This window comes from Elephantulus edwardii, unplaced genomic scaffold, assembly GCF_000299155.1.
Source record: "Elephantulus edwardii isolate Elephantulus edwardi_28Jun2011 unplaced genomic scaffold, EleEdw1.0 scaffold00047, whole genome shotgun sequence".
Taxonomy (NCBI): domain Eukaryota; kingdom Metazoa; phylum Chordata; class Mammalia; order Macroscelidea; family Macroscelididae; genus Elephantulus; species Elephantulus edwardii.
Window position 1 is genome coordinate 20064214 of NW_006399797.1, and position 16302 is coordinate 20080515.

The 16302-nt window shown below is 36.6% G+C and overlaps 1 protein-coding gene and 1 pseudogene across 1 annotated transcript in view; one reads left to right on the forward strand and one right to left on the reverse strand.

Moving 5' to 3' along the window:
- Positions 1–11971, forward strand: part of LOC102850693 (ras-related protein Rab-21-like) — a 55921-nt gene extending 43950 nt beyond the window's left edge. Inside the window, exons 5-7 of the mRNA XM_006886092.1 lie at positions 2803–2857; positions 3338–3426; positions 11829–11971. Of these exons, the coding sequence (XP_006886154.1) occupies positions 2803–2857; positions 3338–3426; positions 11829–11971 (287 nt within the window). The remainder of the gene's footprint in view (positions 1–2802; positions 2858–3337; positions 3427–11828) is intronic.
- On the reverse strand, positions 11334–11677 carry LOC102850279 (annotated as a pseudogene).
- Positions 11972–16302: the final 4331 nt, after the last annotated feature.

Genomic DNA, 16302 nt, shown 5'->3' on the forward strand with positions numbered 1-16302 from the left:
AAAAGACTGGTTAATGATAACAGTGCATCGTAAAACCTTCAGAAGGAAAGGAATGTTTTGTGGACCATTTGTTTTCTTTTTCGTGTGGCAGTTTTAAGTTATTAGTTTTTTTTTTAAGTTATTAGTTTTTAAAATCAGTACTTTTTAAATGGAAACAACTTGACCAAAAATTTGTCACAGAATTTTGAGACCCATTAAAACAAGTTTAATGAGAAAAAAAAGGGTGTTTTAGTGTAAAGTATATGCAGAGAAGTGCATAGATTTTAAGAACAAAATTAGTTTCTCAAAACACAGCTCTCCATGTGCTGCTTTGTCATCCTAGTCCTGTCCTGCTGCACTGTACTGTTGAAACAGTGTTGAGTCTTACTATCGAAGCAGAAAGTGATTTTTTGCACTTGAAAGTACCATTCACTCACAGGTTAGTTTAAGTTTTAAATACTAGTTAAGCTATGAAAATAGTTAAATGTTTTCATAATAGCTTTCAAGTCAGTAACATAATAAGTTAAGTTTAAAATACTAAGTAATAAAGCAGTATCTGAGTAATTTCTCCCAAGTGTTTCAAGCATTAGGAAGATTGTCTACTTTCTCTGTCCTTTTTATAGATGTTGCTGATTCTAGTAGAATTTGGAATAAGAGGCAGAGCTGGGGGGGTGGGGAGAATGTACAGTTTTTGTTAATTAGAACAAAAATCTCCTTGTTCAAATAGGGTACAGTTTTATTTTACATACTTAGATTTTTAAAAACCACCTTTTTTGCCTTTCTTTGCATGAACTACTGGCCACTAGATGGTGCCTTTTGCTTTCTTTGGAGCATAAAATTATATTTTTCCTCTTGTGACTGATACATTAACGCAGGAGAGGAAGACCCCTGGATGAGATGGATTGATACAGTAACTGGGGTTATAGGGGTGGGTGTGTTGGAGTCAGTGAGACTGGCTCAGGACAGGGCAAAAACTGTTGTATTTATATGTACGATCTGCTTTCCTCTCTCACCTGAGGCTGAAGGTGTCACAATTCCTGCTGCTGGCAGCAATTAGATATTTCAATTATTTGAAATCTTTGGCAAACAAAACCTCTCGGCTCATACATTTCAGTTAAAAGACATTGATTACATCTTTATTCAGATGCTTACATAATTTTTTTTGTTGTTGTGTACTACAGAGTCAGAACCAACCCGTAGTTGACCCTCCAGTGGGTTTTCAGACAGTAAATCACATGGAAAGAGATTGCTTGTCTCTCCCACAGAGCAGCTGGTTGATTTGAACCACATACCGTTTTACTGGCTTCACAGTTCCTTACCACTAAGGTACTAGAGATCTTAGACTCTGTAACGTCCCAAGGAAACAACATTTACTTACAGTATATCCTTTTCCCTCCCCACTAGAGGTCGTAATAGAAAAAAGAAAAACATTTCAAATGTCTTTCCTTATTTTCCCCATTACTGTGATTTCCTATACCTTTAGCAGTTCTAATTTCGGCCAGTTCACTTTTTTAAGAAAGACTCTGTATTTTGTAGATCGTTAATTTTTATTCTGCTGGATTTTTGTTTTTTTTAAATATTTTTATTTTTTTTGTGTGTACCGTCAAATCAGATCTGACTGGTACAGGAGGAGATTGTCCTTCTTTGCTGAGTTTTTTAAAAACCTGTGCATGTATTTAATGAACTGAGTATGCCTGAGTACTCATAAATTATTGATCTCATAGTACTTGAAATCTTTTTTCATTTTTGACTGCTACTTGGGAGTAGTCTCAGCTTGGTGCCATTATTTAAGGGGAGTTAAATTTACTGATTCTAACAAGTGTGATATACATGTATTATTTATTCTAGTCTTTTAAACAGTATAATTTTGCCCCTTGTGATAATGGAGTCTTAAAATTCCATACCTTTTAACTAGTTAGTACTGTCCAGAAAACCTAAATACTCTTGGACTAAGAGGCTAACTTCATATATTTTATTAACTAGTAAGATATCTCTGGTGGCCTAGTGGTAAGGAGTTGTCTGCCAACTGAAAGGTAGGAGGTTTGAAAGCTGCTCTGTGGGATAAAGTTGGGCGGTGTTTTCTTGTGCAGTTTACAGCCTCTGAAAACCTATCTACTGGAGGGTTAGCTATGAGTCAATTCCAGTTTGACAGCATACAACAAGAACAGCTTACTGCTGGCAAGTTGATTCCAACTCAGTTTTTCTTAACATCTATTATTTTAGTGACTTGCATACAGTTATTCATATACATTGTGTTTCATTCCTATACATTGTGCTTCATACAATCATTTATGTATGTTATATTTTATGTTATTGCTATTACTCTATGCCTGTGATCACCCCTTTTTTTCCTAATTCTTCATTAAATCTTTCCTATTCCTTCAGCCCCCATCCACCCACTAACCTCTGCTATCTTAGTGATTTCCTCCCTGACCCTTATTTCACCCTCTGTCCATTTTGCCCTTCTTCTTTTGAACATTTATGTACGTTTCCTCAGTTCTAGTTTCACAATAATGGCCTTAAGCAGTATTTGTTCTTATATGAAACCCTGGATCCAAGATGATTGTCCCTCTCTTTGAAAAAGGTTGTTTCCTGTGAAAAAGCATGCACTTTCAGGAGAAGACTCATTAAACCATTTGAGGGAAGAGGAAGCATTTATCTTGGTAGCTGTGAACCACCTTCATGTCATAGATATTAGCTATATAGTTTCTAGGACTTAGAAGTCAGATGGGCATTTGTGTTCTTTTAGCACGTGATCAAGTGTATCTTGACCTGGGCTTAATTTTATGATAAAAATTAATCAGATTTTCTACCCCAAATTAGGTAATAAAATAGACTTGGAAAAGGAGAGACATGTTTCCGTTCAAGAAGCAGAATCGTAAGTTTTACTGTCCTGTTACCCCCGGTAAATGTTGAGTTCTTCCTCTCTGTACATTATGCTTTACCATTTAGCATCTTTGATCTATTAGATTCAGGAAAGCATGTTTACATTGCTAGTTTCTGGGCTTTTGGCACTGTTTTTAAGAAATTCCCACCTTACTTTCTTGTCTTATTTTATGAAAAATACAAACAAGAGTGATATAAAAGAAAGCCATCATGATCAAATTGGCACAGAAACGTCAGTCTAAAGTTTTGAGTGTCAAATCTAGAAAAATTTAAAATCCAGTTAGATTTATGCTCTTAGACAAAATTTAATTCGGTGTCTAAGAATATGCCAAACAGCTATCCAATCTTAGTTTCACTGAACTTGGGTAAATTAAGTAATAAAAATTTTGACTATAAATTATTAAATAGCACTCATAACAAAAACATGAAAAATCTTTACTATTAATCACTTTTTTTTTCCTTCAAATATCAGGTATGCAGAATCTGTGGGCGCAAAACATTACCATACTTCAGCCAAACAGAACAAAGGAATCGAAGAACTCTTTCTTGACCTTTGTAAAAGTAGGTATATGCACAGTTAGAAATGTCTCTATGACATATTGAGACTTGTCACCCATTGCTGTTAAGTCAAAACTGACTCATAGCTGGGTTTCTGAGGCTGTGTTTGCAATCGAGGAAGCGTCTTATCTTTCTTTCTTGAACACATTGGTGAATTTGAACCACTAAGAGGTGTACTTTGGGGTTTGCAGCTCAATTCCCTACTAACTATACTACCAGAACTAAAGCTATATATTCCATATAAGTAAGAGTTCTGTCAGTGTAGTTGACTAACTTCTAGTGATCCTATGAACAGCAGAATGAAACTTGTCCTGTCCCGTACAAATGATTACTGGACCAAAGGTTAGTGGTTTGAATGTACACAGAGATATCTCAGAAGTAGGCCCAGTGATTTATTTCCAAAGGATCGCAGCTTAAAAACCCTGCCAAGCATTTATCTCTGCTTATGGGGTTGCACTAAGTCAGAATTGACTGATTAGCATCTCACAGTATAGTTGAAATTAGTTGGTAGATGTGGGTTTTCATTACACTTTCTACCTTTACATATATTTGATAAATAGTACAAATATTTATAAAAAATTTTTAAGAAGTTTTTTTGTTTATTTTTTGCATATAATCTGAAAATAATCCTCTCATATCACTAATAACAGAAGCATACAATACTTAGGGACATTCTAGTGTATGAGATAATGTATTTAAGTTGTAACATTGTAGTAATTAAGTTTATGGACCTTACATACTTAGGAGAATGTGGTGAAGTGCTGGTTTTCCTCTTCTGAAAAATGTTAATATATATGAATTTTAAAGAAAATTGCTGTGTTATGAATCACTGAAACTCCTTTATAGTTCTTCTAGATTTTTATTGTTGTTATGTACCATCAAGTTGGAACTGCCTCATAGCTGACCCCCCAGGAGGTTTGCAAAGGCAGTAAATCACAATAGAGGATATTGCCTTTCATTGTCCACTTGAGCAGCTAGTGGGTTCAAACTATGTGCCTTTGGAATGACAGTGTCGCTCCTTACCAGTAAGCCACCAGAATTCCTTAAATTAGTGATTCTTTGTAGATTAGAGTCCTGAAGCACTTGCTGCAGAAGGTCAAGGATTGTCATCTTCAACATGGATTAAGCTCATCAAAAAAACAAAGATGACACCCAGTTTATTGCAGCTTTGTTCACAGTAGCAAAGAGTTGGAAACAACCTAAGTACTAATCAACAAAGGAATGGATAGAGAAGCTGTGGTATATTCATACAATGGAAAACTACACTGCATTGAAAAACAAGGAACTCATGAAATATTCAGTATGGGTGACCCTGGAGGACATTATGCTGAGTGAAATATCTCAGTCACAAAAGGACAAATACCACATAGTGCCACTATTGTAAAACTGTTGTAAATAGCAGTTGGGGTGGAGACTGAGAAAGATGGGATGAATAATATATACTGCATTGGAACAGATGCAGGAAAAAACTGTTTAAAAGGGATATGTGATTAGATAGAAGGCTGTATAGTGGAGTGGACCTGGGGGGAGGGATTATATAACAATGAAGGAATTTTCTTACGCTTTTCAAAGGGACGAGTGAACTGGGGCAGGGGGATTGGTGGGCAGGGTTAAAAGTGCAACAGTAAATGAATGGAAATCCACAGTCTCTGTAAATTTTCATTAAAATTAATAATAAGTCGCCTACGACTTGATGGCGCTTAACAACAACAACAGTAATCATAATAACTGGAAAAAAAAGAAAACGGAGATGTGTATCACTGGGCCAGTTGGCAGCACTATGGTAGATGAGAAGAGACTGAAGTTGTTAACATTTGCAGTTTGCTCGGCTCCACAGTCCATGCTCTTAGCACCAGCAAATCAAAAGATGAATTGCACTGGGAAAATAGGCTGTTGTGGACCTTTTCAGAGTACTGAAAAGCAACAATGTCAGTCTAGAGCGTAAGGTGCATTTAATCCAGGCCATGGTCTTCGCATGTTATTTGCTATGCATCAGAGATCTGGACAGTGACAGAGGATTACAGAAGAAGAATTGACGCCTTTGAGTTACAGTGCTTCAGAAGAGTCTTGAACTTATACCATGGACTGCCAAGAAAACAAGTAAGTCTGACTTGGAGAGGGTGAAACCAAGTTTCTACTTGGAGGATTTTGAAACTCTGTCTCACATACTTTGGGCATGTTGCCAGGAGGGACCTGTCCTTGGAGAAGGATGTCATACTTGGAGGAGTAGAGGAACAGTGCAGGAGAAGCAGCCCCGGGTGACATGGATTGATACAGGACAATGGGGTTTGGTTTGTCAGAGTCAGTGAGACTGGCGCAGGACAGAGCAGGCTTCAGATCCGTTGTACATATAGGCACTATGAGTCGCAGGCCACTCGACACCCAACAATAACACTCACAAACTTACTGGTTAAAAATTTTTAGAGGGTTTGGGGGTCTGAATCTGTTTTAATAAACCTTCCATACGATTCTGTTATACCCTAATTGTTGAGAACCATTGCTGTGTGTTTCAGATGTGACTGTCTCCATCTGTATCACCAGGCATAATGAGTTATGGATTTAAGTGGTAATCTGAAGGTCACCTGATTGAATCTACTAGTTGATCCAGGGTAGAAAGATGATATCAACTGCTCCTGTAAAGACGTAGAGCCTCAGAAACCCATTGGAGGGTTGTGAGTTGAAATTAAGTCAGTGCCATTGAGTTTTTTTAAAAAAAATAGGTCACTGGGAGATTTTGTTAGACAATGAATTTAATTCAGTAGATGGTGTAGGCCAAAAATTCACATATCTAGTAAGTAGTGGTAATACAGATCCTCAAACAACTTTTGAGTAGCAAGATCCTTAAGGAATGCTTTACAATTGTTGCAGCTCTCACTCACTTATATATATATATACACATACACACACAAAATTAGTATTTCCTGTGTAGGTACTTAAAAATGAATTAATAGATTTTAAATATTTCAAAATATACATTGAAATGTTAAAGGTTATGCAGAAATTATTGAATAGTATCATCGATATCACATGCAAGCAAGATTCTGCTGAAGATTATCCAAAAACGACTAGAACAGCACATCAACAGAGAACTGCCAGAAGTACAGGCTGGGTTTAGAAGACGCCATGTTACTAGAGATACTATAGCTAATGTCAGATGGCTTTTGGTTAAAAGCAGAGTACCAGAGGAATTTCTGTGTTTTATTGACTGTGCAAAGGCATTTCACTGTGTGGATCATAACAAACTGGCTGACTCCATTAAGAATGGGAACCTTGGAACACTCGATTGTGCTTATGTGAAACCTATACTTGGACCAGGAGACAGTTGTCAGAACAGAGCAAGGAAACACTATGGTTCAAAATCAGGAAGCAGTGTGTCAGGGATGAGTCCTGTCTCCATACCTTTTCTATCTTTATGCAAAACAGATCATCTGGGAGGCTGGGCTCTGTGAGAAGGAATGTTGCATCAGGATTGGAGGAAGACTCATCAATAACCTGCGTTATGCAAATGGCAGAACCTTGCTTGCTGAAACTGAGGAGGACCTGAGCTGCAGAAGGTAAAGGACTGCAGCCTTCAATGTAGATTGAAGCTCAACATCAAGACAACAAAAATTCCCACTACTGGGTCAATTGGCGGCATCATGATAGATGGAGAAGAAATTGAGATTATTAACAGCTTTAGTTTGCTTGACTCCACAGTAAACACTTTTGGTACCAGCAGCCAGGAAATGAAAAGATGAATTGCATTGGGAAAATCTGCTGTCAGAGACCTCTCCAAAGTAATGAAGAACAATGATGTCTGTCTGGAGACCAAAGTGCACCTGATCCAGGCCATGGTCTTTGCAGTTACTTGCTGTGCGTCAGAGAGCTGAACAATGACTAAGGATGATAGGAGAGTAGATGCCTTTGAGCTGTGTTTCTGGAGAAGAGTACTGAATATATCATGGACTGCTAGGAGAACAACCAGTTTCATCCTAGAGAGGGTGAAACCAGGCTCCTTCTTGAAGGAAGGATTCTGAAGCTTCATCTGACATACTGGTGGAACCAGTCCTTGGAGAGGGACGTCATGCTTGGGAGGGTGGAGGGACAGTGAAGGAGAGGAAGACCCTTGGTGAGATGGATTGACTGACTGACTGGGGTAAAGGGAGTAGGTGTGTCAGAGACAATAAGATTGGCACAGACTAGAGCAGGGTTTAAGGCCATTGTCCATAGGGTAGCTATGAGTTGCAGGCGACTTGACGGCACACAACAGCAAAAGTAACATGATTTAAAAAATGGGATTTGTAATATATTCTTACTTCATCAATTGCTTTTCCTGCCTTAGTTTGAAAACTGTTGTTCAAGAAATTTTCTGGATTTAAATTGTTGAAGTCTTATTTTGAAGATGCGTTCAGTTTCTTTGTTGTATTATCATATAGATGTTTCACAAATATTTTCCGACAGTTGGTTTCCGATATATCAGTTTTCTTAGCCATATTATGTCAGAAAGTGAAAGGCTTTAATTCTGATGCAGTCCAAGGTACCAGTTTTTCTATTATGATTCCTAGTTTTGTGTCTCATCTGAGATATCTTTGTCTAGCCAAACGATTTCAGGAAGTAATATATAATCAAGAGCCAATGGTACTGAAAGAGGATGTCTGCTGCTAAAAAACAAAGCTCTAGGAATTGACAGAATACAAAGTGAAGTGCTTCAATTAACAGATGCAGTGTTGGAGTATTGTGCATGCCAAGAAATTTGGAAGATAGTTACATGGTCACCTGACTAGAAGAGATTTATATTTGTGCTCATTCCAAAGAAAGATGATGCAGCATATTGAGGAAATTATTGAATAGTATCACGAAGAAGTCAAATCTTGCTGAAGATAATGAAAAAGAAACTTAAAACAGGAAACTGTTATATTGGCAGGGAACTGCCAGAAAGTCAAGCTGGATGCAGAAGAGTCCATGGAATGCAGAATATCAGTGCTGTTGTCACATGGATCTTGGCTCAATCCAGAAAATACCAGAAAGATATTTACTTGAATTTTACTGGTTATAGAAAGGTATTTGACTCTATGGATTATAGCAAATTAGGAATAACTTTGAAAAATGAGAATTTCTTAGCACTTAATTATGCTCATGTACAGCCTGTGTATAGATTAAGTAGCAGTCATTTGAACAGAGTAAGTGTCTACTACATGCCTTAAAATTCAGAAAGATGTGTGTCAGTTACATCTTTTTACTAGACGCCAGGAAATCAAATTAGATATTGCATTGGACAAATCTACTTCAAAGATCCTTTTAAAGTACTAAAAATGCAGGGGTGTCATTTTGAGGATTAAGGTGCACCTCTCCCAAGCAATTCTATTTTCACTCAAGTCACCTTATATGAACATGAAAATTGGGCATGAATATGGAAGACTGAAGAAGAATTGATGCTTTTGAGTTAACAGGGTTCACAACGGGTAGTGAATATACTTTGGACTGCCAAAAGGGCAAACACATTTATTTTGGGAAGAAATAGAACCAGAACTCTGCTTGGAGTCAAGAATAATCAAGTACATCTCACATACTTTGGGCATATTATTCAAGAGACACCACTCCATCATTCTTGGTAATGTAGAAGGGCCCGTTGAATAGAGGAAGGCCTTTACCAGCAGTAATGTCAAAGATCAACAAAGTAGCAAGTTATAAATGCTGGTGAGGTTGTGGGAAGATTGGAACCCTTATTCACTGATGGTAAGAGTGTAAAATTGTGCAACCACTGTGGAAGGTGAGTTAGAGCTTTCTCAAAAAGTTGGAAGTAGAAATACTATTTGACTCAGCAATTCCACTGTAGTGAATATTCTCTAAAGAAACCAGAACCACCATCCAAACAGATATGCATACCTATATTTTCTGCTGCGTTATTTACAGTAGCAAAGAGAAGGTAGTAATCCAAGTGCCCATCAACACATAAATGAATTAAAAAACTGGTATATTCATACAAAGGAATACTGTGCAACACTGAAAGACAAGGAACTCATAAAACATACAACATTTATGACTGTGGAGGACATCATGCAGAGAGAAATATCTCAGACCCAAAGGGACAAATAATTGTATAGCGCCACTGGCATAAAGCAGGTCTGACATGGGGGATTGGGAGGAGACTAGGATAAGAGTGGATAGATAATAAGCATTGCATTGGAACAGATGAAGGAAAGAACTGTTAAAAAGGAGTATATGATTAGGCATTACATGTACGACAATAGCCAAGCATAAGAGGACTGGGGTGGGGAAAGGTAATTGTGCAACAGTGAATCAAAAAACAGGTGGAAGCAAGGGAAAGGAGGGAAATGGGCAATAATTAATGAATAAAAACCTTACTTTTCTGTAATCTTTCATTAAAATCACGTATAAAATATATTTTATTAAAAAAAGAAATTGAGGAAGGCCTTCAGTGAGATGCATTGACACACAGGGTACAACAGTGGACTAAAGCACCGTAATGATTATGAAGATGATGCAGCATCAGGAAAGGTTTATTCTGTTATATGTAGAGACTGTGAAACCATGGAGCCCAATGTGAAGGCACATAACAATAATACGAAGTCACAAAGGGTTTTCTCCTATTTTCATCTATAGATTTTATGTTTTAGTGATTCCATTTAAGTTGTAATATTTTTTGATGAGTACAGTATGAATTGGGATTTGAGGTTTATATTTTACATATTTTTTGAAGATACTGTCTTTCTACATTGAATAATCTTTGAGACACAGGTGTAGAAATGTTCAAGTGACTGTAAAACCAAACATGCCAAACCCATTTTCATCATTGATTTAGACTCATAGTGACCCTACAGGATAGAACAGAACTTCCTTGGAGACTTTCCAAAGCTATAATGTTTACAGAAGCAGAATATCACGTCTTCTGATGTGCTGGTGGTAGTGGCTTCAAACCATTTACCTTGCAATTACCAGTGAAACACTTCAGCCACTAAACCATTAGGGCTCCTTAGTGACTATGTATGTGCTCTGTTTCCAAGTTACTACTTTTTAAAATGTTTATTGTATATTGGTTTTCTTATAAAGTTCATATACATTATGTTTCACACTTTTTTAATTCACATTGTGTTTCATGCAATCATTCCAATGCATATAAAATTAATCCCATTGGCCTATGCCCACCATTACTCTGTCTTTTCAGGTTCCGGTCAAATATTTCTCATTTCTTTTACTGTCCCGTCCCACCTTCACCCACCAAATTGTGCGACCCTGTAATTTCACCCCTTCCCACCCTCACCCCTCTGTTCTCACCCTTCCGCCCCCGCCCCCCAGTGGAACTCCCATACATAATTTTTGAGTTATCAAATTTTTACAATACCAGTCTTAATGTAGGTTTGTCTTTATGAGATCAAGTTAGTTCACTCAACGTAATGCTCTCCAGTCTCTATCAAATTATATAGTATTATTTCAGAATTGTTGCTTCTGAATGCTGCATGGTGTTCGATTGTGTGAATGAACTTTCTGTCCCATTGTTCTCTTTCTCCATTCATCCCTATCACAGTCTTGAAATGTCAGCCCATCATCTTAAACTTAACTTTCTTTTCATAGCATTTGCTTAATAATGTTAAGTCACTATAATTAAAGCCTTTATTTTAAAGTCACTTACACTTGGGATGATTTGAACTTCTTATACATACTTGCAAGTTCATTTGGAAAATCTTAAGGATTATACTTGCATATTGTTATTTGTTCATAACAATTTGTTTTCCTGTATTGATATTATTGTAACTGAATGCGCTTATTGTATAATAATATTTTTTAGGACTTGCGGGTAAAGTTTTTGTTTACTGATCTGACAATACCTTCACTGTGTTAACTTTTTTTAAAGTATAATTTCCATTTTCTTTTCAGACGACTTTTTTCTTCAGCCTTTAAGCAACAAATCCTTACATGGGCTTTGGTGGTGGTCATGGGGCAGCACCTGCAGGTCTAAATCTAGGTGGAGGTGTTTGGTTCTTTGGGGTTTTACGAGAACAGTTCCTCACCACCTTGCTGTGAATGGCACAACTCACACAGTAGTGCACTTTCATATAGAGCTTTGGAAGCACCTATGTGTCAAAGACACTCGCTTTGGAAATGTCCCTGACCTTAGCTGCCTCAACTATTTCGAATTACGAACTTCTTAATTGCCTGTCTTTGGGCACACACCAGGCGCAATTCGTGCAGCAAATAGGCTGCACATGGCTGTGGCCCTTTTGGCACGACTGTTGTTTCTCTTTTTCTTGGTCATCTTGGAAGCCAGGGTCTGAGAGAGGAGCACTGTGTTTACTATTTGTCTTGGTTTTTGTCTGAACTATCTATCAGTTTTATTCTGAAATTACAGAAATAAAAAACTCAAAGGATTGTGGTCGTAAAAATGTCTACTTTTCTTCTTTTCTTAGGGATGATAGAAACAGCACAAGTGGATGAGAGGGCAAAAGGCAATGGCTCCAGTCAAGCAGGAGCTGCACGGCGAGGTGTACAGATCATTGATGATGAACCTCAAGCCCAGAGTGCTGGTGGAGGGTGCTGTTCTTCTGGATAACTGTTGAAATACAAGATATTTTAAAAAAGCAAAACAAAACATACACAAAAACTGTGGATCATTGCCCTCAACATGAAGACTGCCGTATTCCAAGTCATATTATTTTATCAATGGAGTTCTAGAATTAACAGTATTTTAAATTACATTTATAACACTGCAGAGACCTTAAGTGCTAAACTTAGTGGAGTTTGTGACCAGAGAATTGGCATTTTCTACAAATGTTAACAAAGCAATTACCAATGGCCTTTTTACACATTCTTTTTCTTTAATGAGGAATAATATGCATGTAGAAAAGACCTACTTAAAGGCTTCATTTATATTCTTTTAAATCAGATCTTTATTTAATAACTTATATATGTTGTTGGAATGATAGACATTTTTGCAGTCCTTTGTATTTTGTGGTAGTTTAAATTGTATCACTTCTGAACAGCAAACTTGTTTGTTTTTGTTTTTAATTAGCAGATACCTGAAGTACTATTTTTGCAGGGTTTGCACAGGCCCCTAACTGTCTACTACTTTGATATAATCTATATACATCCTTTATGCTGAGCTGGTAAAAGACATTGTAAATTACGTATTAAATATTTTATCTGCTTTTACAAGTGCAAGGTGCAAAAATATATACAATAGTCTCACTGATGACTGTAAAGTGAATTAACATTTGGTGATAATAATGCCCAAGCTTTCTGACTCTATCTGATATAAAGAGCATAGCTCCCCTTCACTTGTCTTAACTTGAAAGTGGGCGTGTTTAAATTTTCACACATACTTTTACTTGAACTACTGCTGTTGTTACATTTTTTTGCCTTTGTAAGTCCATCTGATGATTGAACAGCAGCATTTGCCTTTTGGTTGTTTTGTTTTGTAAAAGAGATAACTGTCTGCCAATTTTGCTTTAGAATGGTTCCTTTAGAAGTATTCAAGTGGAGCATTCTGTGTTTCACTTCTGCAGTGGCTTTAGTTTTCTCCTTATGTGAGAAGAATTTACTGGTGAGAGAAGAGACAAATTCCCACGTAGTAACCACTCACTGAGACTCATTCATCCAGCATGTTAGTGATAGTGTATGCTCCTGAAGCAGCACTTTCAGATCCTTTTTTGAGCAAGTTGTATTTGTTCATTGCTTGCCAGAGATGAACACAGCATTTTGTTTGATTTCACAAAAGCTATCCTTCTGTGTTTCTGTGAAGGGACATTTCATGTAATGCAGTTATAGCTGACACTGGACAGATTTATTATAAAATTCTATTCTTGTATACTTTGTATATTAGGCCCTCATTAGTTTTTTTCAAGCACAGAACTGAACTTAAATTTATTAATTTTAATAGAATCAGGCACTGCTCACAGAAGGAACACAAATTGTGGAAATTAACAGAAATTGTACTTGTTCTAATATATATATTTTTCCATTTCTGTCATGCTTGGAAAACTAGTAAATGTTATGTCTAAGATAAAGCAGAATGGTTTCTGGATTTACTTCTTATAAGAAGCTGTAATAAAAGTATTAGTATGAGCAATTAAGAGCATAAAAGGAGGTTAAATTTAGTGGGGAAAGTACTACCATATTTTTAAACTATAAACAGCTTACTCATTCTCAGATGGGTTAAATTTGAATGAACTGACATCTTGATATTATAATCTTGAAGTGTTCTATGAGCCTTCATTAACTTTTGATTATTGTCCTTGTTAAATACAACACTCAAATTTCCCTATTTGTTGGAGAAAGTTTATGTAGAAAAAGACAGAGATAAGTGAAATTGGCTGCTTTTATTGGATTACTGTACTTTACATAATCCCTTGGTCGTCTTTGAAGCCAGTGTTTATGGGAAGAGCATGAAGGGGGAATGAAGCAAGAATCAAGAGTGTGGACACGGGAGACCTTGTTTTTGTTCTCTTCCTCCTAGTCCTAGTCCTTTATAGAAGGAAAGAAGGCTTTGCCATTCTTACTACTTTAGCTATAGATGGCAAAGAATATCTCCATTGGAGTTAAACATAGTGTTTTTAAGTAGTTAGAAATGAAATTTAGCTTTATTTAAAAAAAACAAATGTCATAAAACCTGATAGCAGAACACTATTTTTAGCCTATTTTAATGGTATAAAGTCCAAATAGGAACTCTGCTTCAGTTTCCTGATAGGTGTAAATGGGCTACAACCTCTCTTTCTCCATCTCTGTATATGTGCGTGCGTGCGTGTGTGTTTTACTGTGTCTTGGTTTCTGTGCATCTTTCTTAACTTCAAGCATTTAAAAAAATCCAACAAACCAACTAACCTATGATGTAAGCCAGTTTAATAACACCAATAGATGATATGTTATAAATGTCATTGCCCTAAGACCCACACGTTTAAACGAGGAAAAGAATGAAAGGATAATGTAGCAGGGCCATTCAGCTGTAGTATGTATGCAAAGGAAAAGGTAATAATAAAGTATGGCTGAGGGAATTTTTCGGTTACTTTACCAATCTAATATCTCTTTTGTGTTCCTGTCCTTATAATTGTACTAATAGGGAAAAAGACTCAAATAAATCATGTTTGATAGTAAAAGTAGTTGGTAGGTAAGGCCAGTAGTTTTTTAAATATTAAGTATAACATAATTAAAAATTAGCTTAGTCATTTAAAAGTATCTAAATATTATGATGTTAAAAGTACTCAATCATTATTTCCTCTAAGAATGATGGTTATTCTTGTTCAGCTCTGTGATTACATGCAAAGATTATTTTAAAAAATGTACATTGCAGCAATTTTTGGGTAAGCAATGATCTTAAAAAACATTATTAGTACTATTATATGAAATATGTGTTTGAATTTGTTTCCTTCTAAGTTCTCTCCTGAGGATATCCTCACACCATGACTGTACCAGATAAAATTGGAATTTTTTGTTTAGTATTAGTCATACATTATTACACATAGTAAGAAGCTGCACTGTAATCCTGAAGGTACATGGCTTGAATGCACCAACTGCTTCGCAGGAGAAGAGTGGTCAGTCTCTTCCTATGCAATTAACTACCTCTGGAAACCTGCTGGAAGGTCAGCTGTGACTCAGTTCTGACTCAATGGTATACTTTTTGTCATTGAAAAAGAAAAGTTAATTTTTATATATTTTTAATTATGTACTAGTTTATTTACAAAATTCAAATACATTGTTTTCAAGAACAGATTCTTTCAATTTCACTCACCCCATCCATCAAATTGTCCAACCCCATGATTACTCTCCCCTCCCCCACACATCCTCATCCCTCCGCTTCCAGCCTCTCCCATACTCATTCTGCAATATCCAGGATTTATCCTTGTGAGACTGAGTTAGTTCACCCAGCAAAATGCTCTCCAGTCTCTCCCAAGTTAGTAATTTACAAAATCACTGCTCCTGTGTGCTGCATAGTATTACATTGTGTGACTATGCCATAATTTCTCAATCTTTTCTTTTGTGGTTGGATATTTGGGCTGTTTCCATGTTCTTGCGAGGTTGAATAATGCTGCCGTGAACATTGGGGTACAAATCTGTTTGTGTCTTAGTTCTTATTTTCTTAAGGTATATTCCAAATAGGGATGCTGTTGTTCCAGAAGTGAACAACAGGCTTCCTCCTTGGTCATTCAAGTACTTTCAGGGGAAAACTGCTGTCAGTTTTCCTTCTGTGTCAAGAAAGGAGCACACATATATAGGTACTTCACAAAACATTACTCTACCCTGAGTTACAGTTATAACAGCCTAATATCTATTAAGAAAAGTCTCTCATGATGTCAAGACAGCAGCAATCCACATCAGCCATTATGAAAAAAATCCTTCTAAAAAAGCAGACCCAATAAGTACCCCAGATAGAACCAGAAGAAATATGGTGGTGTAGGGTTATTTGATCAGCTGGGGCGGGGGGGAGTGGGAAATGGAAGTCAATAAGAAAGCATATACTTCAGAGACAACAATCCAGAAGAAAAATACGGATGAGGAGAAACTTGAACAGATATGGATGAAGATACAAAAGATGGAAGAAAATATTGATAGACAAAGAGGTACAAGAAATTAAAAAATCATCACAAGACAGGGTACAGCCAACACAGTACTGGAAATAAAAGCATTTAAGACTGAAACAGCAGAAATGTCCAATACACTGGTAGGACAAAAGTAGAACCGAAGAAATGGAACAGTCAGTGAACTGGAAGATGAGCCTCACTATAAACATACTTTAAGAAAAATTCAGAGATGAGACATAAAATGAAGAAAACATTAGAATTATGTGGGATGACATCAAATGGAGTAACATATGTATGATTGGAATTCCAGAACATGAGAGTGACAAGGAAATCACTGAGAAGATTGTGGAAGAAGTACTAGAAGAAAACT